Source organism: Ornithodoros turicata, chromosome 1, assembly GCF_037126465.1.
Source record: "Ornithodoros turicata isolate Travis chromosome 1, ASM3712646v1, whole genome shotgun sequence".
NCBI lineage: Eukaryota > Metazoa > Arthropoda > Arachnida > Ixodida > Argasidae > Ornithodoros > Ornithodoros turicata.
This window is the reverse complement of record NC_088201.1, coordinates 210,521,652-210,535,778: the sequence shown is the minus strand read 5'-3', so window position 1 is coordinate 210,535,778 and position 14,127 is coordinate 210,521,652. Positions and strand designations below refer to the sequence as shown.

Here is a 14,127-nt window from a genome sequence, read left to right as displayed (position 1 = left end):
ACTGTACGCAGACCCCACACTGACTATTGATGGTCACGCTCTTGCTGTACATGAGGAACACAAATTCCTTGGCGTCATCTTTGATAAAAAACTCACTTTCGTGCAGCACGTCAAGATCTTGAAAGCAAAATGCTTGAAATCTTTAAATATTCTTAAAACCATTTAACACCGTTCCTGGGGTGCCGACAGAGAGACTCTTCGCCGCATATACAGTTCTGTTGTTCGTCCTAAACTAGATTATGGATGTGTTGCATATGGATCAGCACGCTTATCAGTCCTGAAAGCTCTCGACCCAGTGCACCACCTTGGCTTGAGGCTGGTACTTGGGGCTTTTAGAACCACACCAGTTCAAAGCTTATATGTTGAGCCAAACGAGTGGTCCTTGGAAAGGCAACGCTTTTACCTTGCAGTGTAACCAGCACTTGCTTCCAACGGCTCTTTATTAATAAGCCAAACGCTGTGGCTCCATTTAGTATTCGTGTCCAGCGGGATGTAGAACGTTACAATTTTACGAGCTATAATCTACCACCCTTGTTGTGCAGTAAGCTGGTATCTCCTTTTTATCCACCTGTAGAACATGATACAACTCTTCTAAAATTTGACAAACAGAAATGCCCAGCCTTGCAAATACAACAAGAATTTGAAGCCCTCAAGCAAAACTTTAGCGACCATGTGGAAATATACACTGACGCTTCGAAAACAAACACAGGAGTATCATGTGCCATGGTATCTGGCGTATACACTAAGCCACATCGTTTAAGCAATATTTTGTCAATTTTTAGTGCTGAGGTTTATGGCATCATTGTTGCGCTCAACCATATCTTGCAAACGCACACATCACCATCGGTTATATACACAGACTCTCTTAGTGCAGTTCATGCCATATGTGGTCTCCACATGCACAAAAACCTGCTGGTAAGACGAGCACAGAATCTTGCGAGTCTCATACAAGGAAAGGGCCACAGTTTACGCATTTATTGGGTGCCCAGCATGTAGGCATAAAGGGAAATGAGAGCGCGGATCGTGCTGCCCCTGCTGCTCAGGATACCGACATTACGGTATACTACCAAACCACGGATAAGACAGTGTGCACAACACTTCGAAAATCGATTAAATGAAGTTCTATTCAGCCGTCTGAGTGCTGGACACACCTTCTTAACACACGGGTATCTTCTCCGACGCGAGCAGACACCACAGTGCGAGCATTGCGGGACAGCCTTGTCCGTTATGCATATACTCATAAAATAAGGTTAAAATTTGGGCGGGTTGGTATGACATCTTTTAAAATGGATAAAATACCCCAGTGCGAAGGTAAAACAATGGGACGAGACAAACACAGACAAAGGGACGACGCACAGCACTGACTGCAACCAAAAGAATTTATTTCCGTCACCATCTCCTTTTTATACCAATACCTTCTCTCCACACTAACTACAGCATCACGTGAGAATACATTCTACGCAAGAAAACATTCTATCTTATCAGACAAGGTTACTGATGGTACACTTATGCACGAATTCCCCAATTTCTTTATCGTTAAAGCTTCCAAGTATAGTAACGCCCCTTGTTTCTTGTTTTTATACAAAACTTTTGTGCTATTAAGGTCGGGTTCACATCCATTACACTGTGCGAGGTGCCCACCTAATGTCGTTTCCATTCTTTTACTATTTTTGTTATGTTCTCTTAGCCTTGTGTTTAAGCACCGTGTCGTCTGTCCAACATATTTCTTCCCACATTTTAATGGAATACTATACACTACCCCTATAGCACATTTAACGTACGTTGTTTGATGTTCAACTTTACACCCGGTGTTCCGCTCCTTATTTACACTATTAAGTAGGGAATTAAGACCCCATCCCTTTCTAAACACGACATCTATCCCAAACTTCTTCGATAATTTCTTTAACCTATGCGATGCCTTATGCACATACTCAATGGCAGCGAACTTATTCTTCTCCCTAGCCCTTTCTTGTTTTGATCCATTTATTAAACGTGTTAGTACACGACTCAATATGTCAGTGATAATTGCTTCCGGATAACCAGCCCTCTCAAGTCTATGTATTTGCGCAACACAACTCGCAAACATTCTGTGCTCACAGGATCTCTCTAGCGCGTTTTTTTTACAACATTTTGAGCTGTAGCATTTTTTACAGTTTTTGAACAACATGAATCAAAGGGCATCAAAGGTTTCTCTGTTCTTTGCTTATATTCCCAACAAAATTTTTCCTGACAACATGTGATTTCAATATCCAAAAACTGTATGCAGTTATCATTGGCCTCTTCCACTGTAAATTCGAGACCCCTACTTTTGCTGGTAAACATATCCTTAACTCTGTTACATTCTAAGCCCTTATCCAGAATGATCAAATAATCATCCACATACCTAAACACAGCATGAACAGGCCACTTATTCACATCTAATTCCGTTTGAATATTCTTGTCAATGTTACTCATCACCAAGGAGCTCAAAATCGGAGCTATTCTTGACCCGATACATATGCCTTCCTTCTGTCTATAAACTTTCCCTTCCACTTCAATCAAAGTTGACATAATATATATTCTCACCAACTCAAGAAACTGTTGAACTGAACATTTTACATTGTTCTGAAACCTTATAACCCCAAAACGTTCAATACAGCTTTCTATACATTCGAACATGACTTCAGTTGGAAGATTGTAATAAAGGTCCTTAACATCTAATGATATTATTGATTTACCCTTTGCGTTCATATCCTTAAGCTGCTTTATAACATCCGAAGAATTCTTTATCTCAAAGGGGTCATCAATATTCAACATAGCCAGGTGTTCCTGCAGGAAAGAACTAACAACACTCTGCCAAGTTTTTCTCTCAGATACTATTGTTCTAAACGGGTATCCATCTTTATGGAGCTTTATGGTATAAAAAACTTCCAGGTATTGGCTTTGAGCATTTTTTACTAAATTCGAGAATTTTTCCCATTGACACTCTTCAAACCATTTCTTGGCTTTTGATTTTAAATTCCTACTTGGTCTACCCTTTACGGTACAGAAGTTTTTTTCCAATGCTTCCCGCTGTTTTTCTTTAAATTCTTGAGAATCCACGACGACGAATCTGCTAGTCTTGTCGGCTACCAATAAGTGCAGTTCACTGGTTTTTAGTTCGCTTATCACTTTCGGCAACCTTCGATTGAAAGGCGATTTCTTTACACATCCTCGAAGAGCATCCACGGCATGATCCATGAGCGTGATCTTCTGCGCATCCGGAACTTTCTTACTGACTTGGTACGCCATGTCAATCAGGTCTGTTGCAGCTGTGGATGTCGATATGTAGTTAGTGTGGAGAGAAGGTATTGGTATAAAAAGGAGATGGTGACGGAAATAAATTCTTTTGGTTGCAGTCAGTGCTGTGCGTCGTCCCTTTGTCTGTGTTTGTCTCGTCCCATTGTTTTACCTTCGCACTGGGGTATTTTATCCATTTTAAAAAATATACTCATAGTTTGCACTCATCACGAACACCATCGTCAACAACACTTCTCACTGTCTTACAAGTATAGGATTCCTCTTCACCCAGCGCTTTTGCTGGGGGACGAGCCTCTCATCAGTTTTAACCATGTGTACAACTTTTTAAGAGACATAGGTTACCTAAACGACCTGTGAACATGCAAACATTTTCACTACTTTTTACCTTTCCTATTTTGACTTTAAATGAAATCGATTATTTTTAACTAGCTTTGATTCATACCACTGTCGTGGCGCTCTATGGCCAAAGTTGCCTTTGCGCCATTAAAATCCTAATCATCATCATCATCATCATCACCACCACTTGACAGCCAAAATGACGCTGACCAGGCTGGATAGAATGACAAATCGTGAGGACTGGTTGATTGATAGTGTCCCATATTTTAATACTTCATTGGTCAGCATGCTCTAAAGTGGGCGGAGCTTCAGGTATAGCCGTGACCCAATAAGCGCCAGACTGTCTTTTAATATACAGCTATAGCAGGGGCCTGCTCTTGATGAACCCTGCAGGGAAGACATTGGCACTTGTATGGCCTCTTGCCCATGCATGTTCGCTTGCGATCCTGTAGAGACCGTTACGGTTGAACTTCGCGGCTGTAGGGACCTGCTCTGTGTGAACTCCGCAGGGCAGAAATCGCACTTGTATGGTTTCTCACCCGTGTGTGTCCACTTGTGATCCCGTAGATACCCGTTTCGGCTGAACTTAACAGGGCAGATATCACACTTGTATGGCTTCTCTCCCGTATGTGCACGCTTGAGGTCCTGTATATACCAGTTCTGGCTGAACTCTGTAGGCCAGACATCACACCTGTATGGTCTCTCTCCGGTATGCGTCCTTTTGTGACTTTTTCGGTCTATACTCTGGTCGAACTCCGCAGGTCAGATATCACACTTGTATGGCTTGTCTCCCGTGTGTGCACTCTTGTGATCCCATAGATACCCGTACCGGTTGAACTCCGCAGGTCAGGCATCGCACTTGTACGGCTTCTCACCAGTGTGCGTCCGCTTGTGACGCTGTAGGGACTTGCTCTGTCTGAACTCCGCAGGGCAGAGATCGCACTTGTATGGTTTCTCACTCGTGTGTGTCCACTTGTGATCCCGTAGATACCCATTTCGACTGAACTCCGCAGGGCAGATATCACATTTGTATGGCTTCTCTCCCGTATGTGCACGCTTGTGATCCCGTAGATAGCAGTTCTGGCTGAACTCCGCAGGGCAGTTGTCACACTTGTATGGCTTCTCACCGGTGTGCGTCCACTTGTGATGCTGTAGGGACTTGCTCTGTCTGAACTCCGCAGGGCAGAGATCGCACTTGTATGGTTTCTCACCCGTGTGTGTCCACTTGTGGTCCCTTAGATACCCGTTTCGGCTGAACTCAGCTGGGCAGACATCACACTTGTATGGCTTTTCACCAGTATGTGTCCTTTTGTGACGTTTCAGGTCTGTGCTCTGGTTGAACTGTGCGGGGCAGACATCACACTTGTATGGCTTCTCACCAGTGTGCGTCCTTTTGTGACGTTTCAGGTCTGTGCTCTGGTTGAACTCCGCAGGGCAGAGATTGCAGTTATATGGTCTCTCCCCTGTGTGTGACCTCTTGTGACACAGCAGGTCCATTTTCTGAATAAACACTGTGGGGCAGAAATCGCACTTGTATGGCTCCTCTCTCTTTTGTATCTCCATGTGCGTCAGTAGGTGCCCAGGTAACCGTAAGTGAGCTATGTCCATAGTGCCAAGCCCAGTGTTGTTGAATCGTGGTTCAGTTGTTGATGTGTTAATATGCGCCTTTGCAAAAGTGCAACTTGAAGAAGCTTCATCACAAGCTCCTGTGGGCTGATCTTTATTATGACGCGCAGCACTGCTTCCTCTTGTTCCTGAAATTTCGAAAATTGAACAATAAACTGGCATACTAGTTCAGGCGCAAAACTCTGATATGCGATTTCATATCGATCATTTTATTTTCATTCGTTCAGATAATACATACAATTGACGTGTAACTGAAGGAACCTGAGGGAAAATCACGGTTAAAGGTTCATGAAAAGTGCCTACGCCAATCTGGAGTTAGGTAAGGCTACATCGTACAATACAATAACACAAAAATAAAGCAACAAAACAAACAATACCGGGACAGATAAATCGAATTAAAGCATCGTTGCATAGCAAAGCAGCGATAACAACTGATCAATCCAGAGCAATTAAAGTGCACTACGAGCTGGTACCTATGCCTCGCTCGATTTCTAAAACAAAAAAATGACTGATGCTTGTTGTACCATGAGACCACTGGTTCCGCCCGGATTCCCAGAAACACGAATGACAGCCTCCCATAGTTTGTTTTCACCACATGTAAGTTCAACATACTACCTGCTCCAGCCCCCATGCATTGGTTTTGAACCGAGGTGACTAAAATTAATTTTGGCAAGCAAGATTAAGGTGTAATATGCAGTGAGTAAAGTTGTGTACGCTTTAAGAAACTGTCTCTTGAACTCAAAGATTGTGAATGTCACGACATGGGACATGAGAGAAAAACGGCCAACAAAACGCGATCCTAGCAGCCCGGTTTTGCAATACCTAAAGCACACGAGGATGCATTTTGTGAGTTAAGGCCCAAGCAGGAGCACAGTAAGATAAGTGCCAATGTGTAAGGACCTAATACAGACACAGTAAGACAGACAGACGATGGGAAATTCTTTCGGGTTCTCCCAAGAACACTTATAGCATATGAAATCCTGCGATTGATATGATTAATGTGCAATGTAAGACAAAGAAGTGTTACAAAAAGAACGCCTAGAAACTTGGTTTCGTGACGAAATTGTAATGAACCTCCCGGAAGAGATAGTGAAGCGTGCGTGACAAATTATGCTAATGAGAATCAAATCATGTACACGTTTTATTTGCATTTACTGTAATTTATTAGTACGGCATTACCAATGTCTTTATCAAATTTTAATGATAGATCATCCATATCCTTGCAGGCTAACGGTAACGTAGTGCGATCTGCATACAACGATGCTCCAGAAAATCCAGTGTGCACAGGTGGGTCGTTGATGTACAGTAAAAAGAGAAGCGGACCTAGTAATGATGCCTGCGGTATGGCAATATTAGAAACTACAGGTTCACAGAAAGCCTCCTGACACCTAACAATATGAGACCGGTTTTCGAGGCAATTGGCAATTAGACCAAATGCAGGCCCTCCTGATCCCATGCACGGCTAAATCAGAAAGAATTTCGTGGCTGACACATCAAAAGCTCTAGAAAAGTCAAGAGAAAAACGTCCAGGCCACTGGATTGTTTTATGCATTCTGTAAAAGTTAAAAGAGCTATTTCCGCAGAATAAGCGCTAATAATTCTATAGAATAGGCGATTTTTGTAATGGACTTTCAATGATTTTGCCCACCACAGGAAGGATCAAAATCGGTTTGTAAATACTGATACCGGAAGGATCACGCTTTTTATGTACGGGCACAATGATCGCACATCTCAGTGAACCAGGAAACCGCCTTGCCTAAAAGAGAGATTCACAATGTGAGATGTAGCACAAGGGATATAATGTCCTTAGAGTGGGATTCTGCAACAAAATCCCCACAACGATTGTGACATAGCAGTAACCCTTGCGGTGTCAGCAACATAGATACAAAATATGGCGTTCCCAAAGTTTGCAGATTTTATTCGAACGAATTATTTCAGTACCCTCAGGGCTTTACAGCATTATTACGAATTATTACGAAGTGAGCGCTTCGGCCTCTATGAAGCAAGAGGGCATTGAAATCAACACTGCCGATGTCATCCTGCATGGAAGAATAGAAGCATCGTAGCAGTCGACAATGCCGGGTGACGTCACAGTATCTTCCTCCGGGCGAATGGCTGTGCGCTTTGGATGTTGGTTTCGGTTTGGTATTGTGATCATTTACGTATTAATTACTCGCACAAAATGAACGCGAATGTTGTATTCGGTATTGAGGGAGCGGTCCGTGTTTGGTATAATGCTCGCCTTTTTTTTTTTTTTTTTTGAATCCTTCCAAACTCTTCCTTTAACCAGTTTCGATTTAGATGCGGATATGTTGTCATACCCAAGTGATATATGATGAAATAATTTCGGCCACTTCCGTAGAAGGTGCTGGTTGACGAAAAGCGATTGCAGAAGACGATATGGCATAGGAGCAAGTGGTACGTTGTCCTCATCGCTATAAGCAAACGAACCATAAAAAAAGGGCACTGAAAGGTGCAGCAATCTACGGTGGTCTTCGCAGAATAGTATCTTACCTGTCCGGGCCCTGATGGTCTCCCTATTAAGAAACTCTTTGACTACCTCCCATTTACCTATGGTGGTTGAGCAGGACGCGGCTTGTGAACAATAACGACGCCTCCTAGCGTGATCAACCACCCTAGACAAGATGCGTAAAAGACTACACCGCACCACGTAGACGGGTAGAAATCCAGCGAACGAGTCGAGAAGTACAAAGGGAGTTGCCTCAGGAGAGGAGCCATCCTGAGGCAACACCCTTCGTACACTGCACCACGTTCACTCTGCCCTGTCAAGCTAGCTGTCAATTTCCAATTCCGCAAATAGCCCACATTGTGTGGGATCGAGGTTGCAAGTATGAAGTTCACCTCTCCCGCCTCTGGTATCTGCTGAGAGATGAAGTGTTGGACCTTCAGACGGAAGGCCCCAAATTCGGCTCGAGAACACTTTCCTTTTCCTGTATGAGTGTTTTTAGTTTTATGTTGCTGCGTCCCAGGTAGCTCCCAGCTTACTGCGAACATATTTTGAAATATATCTAACACTTTTTCCAAGACGAAATCAATTGCAATATAGCATATGCTGAAGGGCATGCCTTAGGAGGGCATTAGCAAAGTCCTAAGGCAATGTCATAATTAACTTTCATTTATTAACTTTCGAACTATAAAAGCTACGAAGTTGTCCCAATGTGAACATCTGTTCCTTTCGGTCACCTGATATCGTAGCCGTTTTCAGAACAAAAATCCGTTCGATAGATCGCCGGCAAAAAATTCGTGAAGGAAAACAATTTTTTTCTTTGTTTTGTTCGTTACGCTTCTTAGAAGACGCGTATTTCCTTCACCCCCAATGTGAGACGGAGAAAGAGCACACTGTTGCCCCTCGCGTCCTGGAAAAAAATTTAAAGGAAACAGGAAATGCGGCCCAAGATAAGCCTAGTTCCGATAGAGTCACCTGAAAGATTTCTTTTTGTTTTGTTTCCGCAAGTTAAAGCTCACCTTCGACGCATGAGTCGGCACTGTGCCCCTTCCCCCTCTTACGTTGGGGATGAAGGAAATACACCTCTCCGAAGATGCGCAATGAACAAAATAAAGAAAAAATGGCGTTCCTTCACGAATTTTTTGCGGGCGTTCTATCGAACGGATTTTTGTTCTGAAAACGGCTACGATGTCAGGTGACCGAAAGGAACAGACGTTCTCATTGGGACAACTTCGTAGCTCTTATAATTAAAAAGTTAATTTATTTATTTAAGTACCCCGCTGCTCCACAGTCGTGGAATTGTGCAGGGGAGAGAGGAATACATAGAACATCAACACAAAAGACCAATAACACATGGCTAACCAAACATAAAGGATATCATAATTTAACACAGACTTTGCTGGGAAAGGAATTCGTGTAATTTCTCCGAGAACAGTTCACTGGAAGGAGAGAGAGCAAGGTCACGTGGAAGGTTGTTCCAATCCGCTATCGTTTGGACAGAAAAAGATGGTTTGAAAGTAGATGTTCGAAAGCGATATGGCTCGATCTTATAGGCGTGGTCCAAACAACCTGAAAGGAAACAAGGTTTCTGCAAGTACAGAGAACCTGAAATACCGGACAAGCTATGGTAAATGTCATAAAGTAGCTTCAAGCGAGCTATTTTTCTGCGGCTCTCCAGCGATGGCCAGCCCAGTATGGACTTTAGTTCAGCAGACCTCACATAAGCGGAGTAAGTATTGGTGACAAATCTGGCAGCCTGATTTTGTACCTTTTCAATTTTGCTTAGTCCGACTTCGCCGGGATCCCAAATTAAATTAATTAATGAAAGTTAATTAAGACATTGCCTTTGGACTTTGCTAATGCCCTTCTAAGGAGTGCCCTTCAGCATATGCTGTATTGCAAATGATTTCATCTTGGAAAAAGTGTCATATATACTTTTTAAAAATATGTTCGTAGTTAGCTGGGACACCCTGTGTATGACGGCTACCTCCAGGACACAGTCGATTGCTTCCTGTGTTGACTCTGCAGGTGCATCGCTAATAAGAGGCGCTAGCATTGAATGGGTTTTAACATATTTGGAGTAAGTGTATTATTTTGAGCTGACATAACAGCAAAGACAAATCATGCAGCTGAAGAATCATCCTTGATCACACTCCAGATACAGCTTTACCACATGACACACGCAGGGGGAATTACGGAACCGAATCGAGAAGAATCCAGCAACGTCAAGTGGGAACCGGAAAAAATGTCCCCGGAAGAAATGTCCCCTGGAAAGTATGTCCCCCGGAAAAAATGTTCCCTCGAGGAACATCCACTCTTCGTACGCGTGGAATTTTTGCGAAATCCCCGGTTGCGATATTGCAGGTCTTGAAGTCCTCCGGCTCAAAACAAATACTGAAATTCCTAACCACTTACTAAGGGTTTTTGCTTTGAAAGCTCGACCTACTTTCACTTACGATTTCTCGTAGGGAATACACCGCAATCAATTTCACGTTCGTTGATACAATGTGACACGGGTTCGAATCCTGTCACCAGGTGTGCTCTCTGAGGTTTTCCCTGGGTTTTCCGTCGGACTTTCCCGATGAATGTCGGCTCACTTAGCCCTGAAGTCGGTCCAGGACGCATACTAACCCCCTGTCGACCTCCCTCCTGCTGTCCTCTGTCCACGCCTGTACACTGCCTACAGCAATAGTTGCTTCGCACCGCTAACACGGAAAAACATTTTCTCTGCTAATTAGCACAAATATGAAGTGTCACAGAAAGTAGTACGCCGTCCAGTTTCAACAAATCAGGAGAGAAGACGTCATTCGGATTGACCAGGAGCATGTCAAGTTCTTTTTTAGAAGTGTGCAGATCGACGTGCACGGTGATGTGTAAAGAGGAAAATAAAATGCGGGGAGAAAGCAACAAAACTGACAGACAAAAATATGTCTAGCGGTATCACATCTCGGGAGCCCCATGACTGTACAGGCCACATTGTTGCAAGACACAATGAAGTAAATTCACCAAAACTGACGCACAGCGACTACCTAGGCAAAGAAATGCTATGTGTGAATAGTCATTTTAAAATGGAATTGAATACGAATAAATTAAGTGACTCGTTGAATAACCGTAATTGGATACATATACAACATATATTGTATTACAAACATGTACGGTACGTACATGTATTCGTAAGTATAGCGCTTACTCTTTTCTTTTTTTTTTTTTGTTCTCCATGTGCCGGGTCTCTTCAAATATATTCAGTTTAGTGGAAGCATCAATTCGATTTGGAATTCGAACATTGAATTCCATATTTGATTAGGAAATGGAATAGGATATACGATTACTCGCTTCAGTGCTCAAAAATCCAAACATTCACACCGTCCTATATAGTAAAACGTCGACGTCCGAAGTCAACCAGTCCACGCGTACCAAAAGTGAATTTTCCTCAGGGGACATTTTTTCCGGGGACGTTCCTTCCAGGGAACATTTCTTCTGGGGACAATTTTTCCGGGGGCATTTCTTCCGGGGACATTTTTTCCGGGGACATTTCTTCCTGGACCCACGTCAAGTGATAGGAGACAAGTTGATGTATCCGGTCACTTCCTTTGGCACAAAACATGCTCCCCCGAGTGTTGGGATACCACTGTAACGATTGATCGTCGGACAGCCCCATTGGCGGCTGTATCATCAGCGCCTTTTCTCAAAACGCTCCCTCATTGTCCGGAGCTGGGACTATAGTTGTAATCGGCGCAATCAGCGTTCCTCCGATGTACCTGATCATATTGCAGATCGTCCGGGCGTATCTATTTCAATCCCATCCAATCCACTTGATACCCGAAATGGCGCTGCCCATGTTGGATAGATTGACAAAGCGTGAAGAGAGGTTGATTGATAGTGTTCCGTATTTTAATACGTCATTGGTCAGAAAGCTGAGAGAGAGAGAAAGATCATGGGTCTAGTGGCACAAAGGCAGCAAATGGTGAGTGCATGAGAGATGAGGATGAGAGAGAGAGGAGGACGACGATAACAAGTGAGTGTGGCAGTTAAAAGCTATCTACAGGTATGAGCGATGAGATGGTCCAGGACGAGAGATTTACATGATGAGTTGGGTGACATAGCGGCTAAAAGCGGAGCAATGTTGAACATCTACATCAGAAAGCTGAAAAGTGGGTGGAGCTTCAGGTATAGGCATTACACAATAATGGCCAGACTCTTAGTATACGGCTCTAGCAGGGTGCTGCTCTGTATGAACCCTGCAGGGAGGACATTGCACTTGTATGGCTTCTTGCCCATGTACATTCGCTTGTGATCTTGTAGATGCCCATTTCAATTGAACTCCGCGGGGTAGACATCGCACTTGTATGGTACCCCACCCGTGAATGTCCGCTTCTCATCCCGTAGGTGCACATTCCAGATGAACTCCGCAGGTCAGACATCACACTTGTATGACTTCTCACCGGTGTGCGTCCGCATGTGGTCCCGTAGGGACTTGCTCTGTCTGAACTCCGCAGGGCAGGGAATGCACTTGTGTGGTTTCTCACCCGTATGTGTCGACTTGTGATCCCGTAGGTACCCGTTCCGGGTGAACTCTGCAGGGCAGACATCACACTTGTATGGCTTCTCACCAGTGTGCGTCCTTTTGTGACGTTTCAGGTCTATGCTCTGGTTGAACTCCGCAGGGCAGATATCACACTTGTATGGCCTCTCTCCCGTGTGTGCACGTTTGTGATCCCGTAGATACCCGATCCGGCTGAACTTCGCAGGGCAGACATCACACTTGTATGGCTTCTCACCGGTGTGCGTCCACTTGTGATGCTGTAGGGACTTGCTCTGCCTGACCTGCGCAGGGCAAAGATCGCACTTGTATGGCTTTTCTCCCGTGTGTGTCCACTTGTGATCCCGTAGATACACGTTTCGGCTGAACTCCGCAGGGCAGGCATCACACTTGTATGGCTTCTCACCGGTGTGCGTCCTTTTGTGACGTTTCAGGTCTATGCTATGGTTGAACTCCGCAGGGCAGAGGTCACAGTTGTATGATCTCTTCCCTGAGTGTGTCCTCTTGTGACACAGCATGTCCATTTTCTGAATAAACACTGCGGGGCAGACATTGCACTTGTATGGCTTCACTCTCTTGTGTGTCTGCACGTGCTTCAGTAGGTGCTCAGTGTTGTCGAACCGTGGTTCTGTTGTTAATGTGTTAACATGAGCCTTTTCAAAAGTGCAACTTGAAGATGCCTGGCCTTTATTATGAAGCGCAGCAGTGCTTCCTCTTGTTTCTGAAATTTTGGAAATAAGACAATAAACTGGCACGGCAGTCCACGCGCAAAACTCAATTTCTCAATTTTTTTATGTCAATCATTTTATTTTCATTCTAATTGACGTGGAACTGAAGGAACCCGAGGGAAAATCATGGTTAAAGGAGCTCTGAAAGCCATCTAAAAAATATTCTGTTCCGAACGCGTTGTGGAAGCAGGTAACTTAACTTGATAATTCACGGAAAATTTTCTCTGTACGCGATGTTTCTCGTAGAAAGAAAGACACTTGAACATCGCCGCGCGCATTTCCATTCAACTCGCTCCTCCGGGTCAAACGAGGAGAATGAAAAAAAAAAAAAAACGTCATTGGTGACGTAATAAAAGTTCAAGGTGGCGACCGCGCTTCTGTCCGTGTCAGTGCTGACTGGTTTTCCTTTTCTTTCTTTCCGTTTTCTTTCTCCCTGTCAAGCCATGAATAAGGGAAGACTTCGATATGCCTGGTCGTGAAACCCCCGTTCTCGAAATTCATGTTCTGGAAACAAGGACAACCAGGGAAAATGGTTCTTCGTAAGATCATAATTAAGAACATAACATCACTGTTTAACCACTCAAATGCAGGGGTTTTCGATATGTGTTCAAGTCGTTCACCCTTCCTCGTTCACCCTTTCCTCCTCTCCACCATCTTTCCCTTCCCGAGAAACATGCCGCCTAATCAGGCGGGCAGACCTCTCGGGTTCCTCCCAACGACACTCCTCCTCCTCCTCCTCCTCCTCCTGTTCAAGTCGTCGTAGCAAACGAAAGACATATTTAGAAGCCATTTGGCTTAGCAGTGCGGCATGTTGGTTGGTTTGTTGTGTGCTTGCAATATTATGGCTGGGTTAGTCACAGTTTGCCGTTCCCACGCGCGACATGTGCATTTTATAGTCAGCTACAATTTACGCTAGTCACGTGCTGTTTCAGTGCACGCTGATATGTCGGTGGACACAAACTTAACGGCGTTGTCGGTCACTATATAGTGGATAAAACTGATGCACTATATGGTAACAAAACAAAAGGTGCCGAGCACGGATGAACTCAAGCTTGCGTGTCTGCGCCGTCCACATTTGTAGTCTGCATCGGCCAATTCTCGTTTAGCTCGATAAGTTGACTATATATATATATATATTAAGTTGACTATAA

At 44.0% G+C, this 14,127-nt stretch overlaps 1 protein-coding gene and 1 long non-coding RNA gene across 2 annotated transcripts in view; both read right to left on the bottom strand.

Annotated features, from left to right (window-relative positions):
- LOC135379025 (uncharacterized) overlaps nucleotides 1-14,127 on the bottom strand; it is a 54,638-nt gene that overhangs the window by 29,881 nt on the left and 10,630 nt on the right. The window lies entirely within an intron of this gene.
- LOC135379169 (zinc finger protein 845-like) lies at nucleotides 4,015-12,926 on the bottom strand. The gene is made up of 3 exons (XM_064612414.1): nucleotides 12,128-12,926; nucleotides 6,421-6,577; nucleotides 4,015-5,369 (listed from the first exon to the last, which is right to left on the bottom strand). Exons 1-3 carry the CDS (start codon nucleotides 12,770-12,772, stop codon nucleotides 4,462-4,464), a joined length of 1,710 nt encoding a protein of 569 aa, XP_064468484.1. The 5' UTR covers nucleotides 12,773-12,926; the 3' UTR covers nucleotides 4,015-4,461.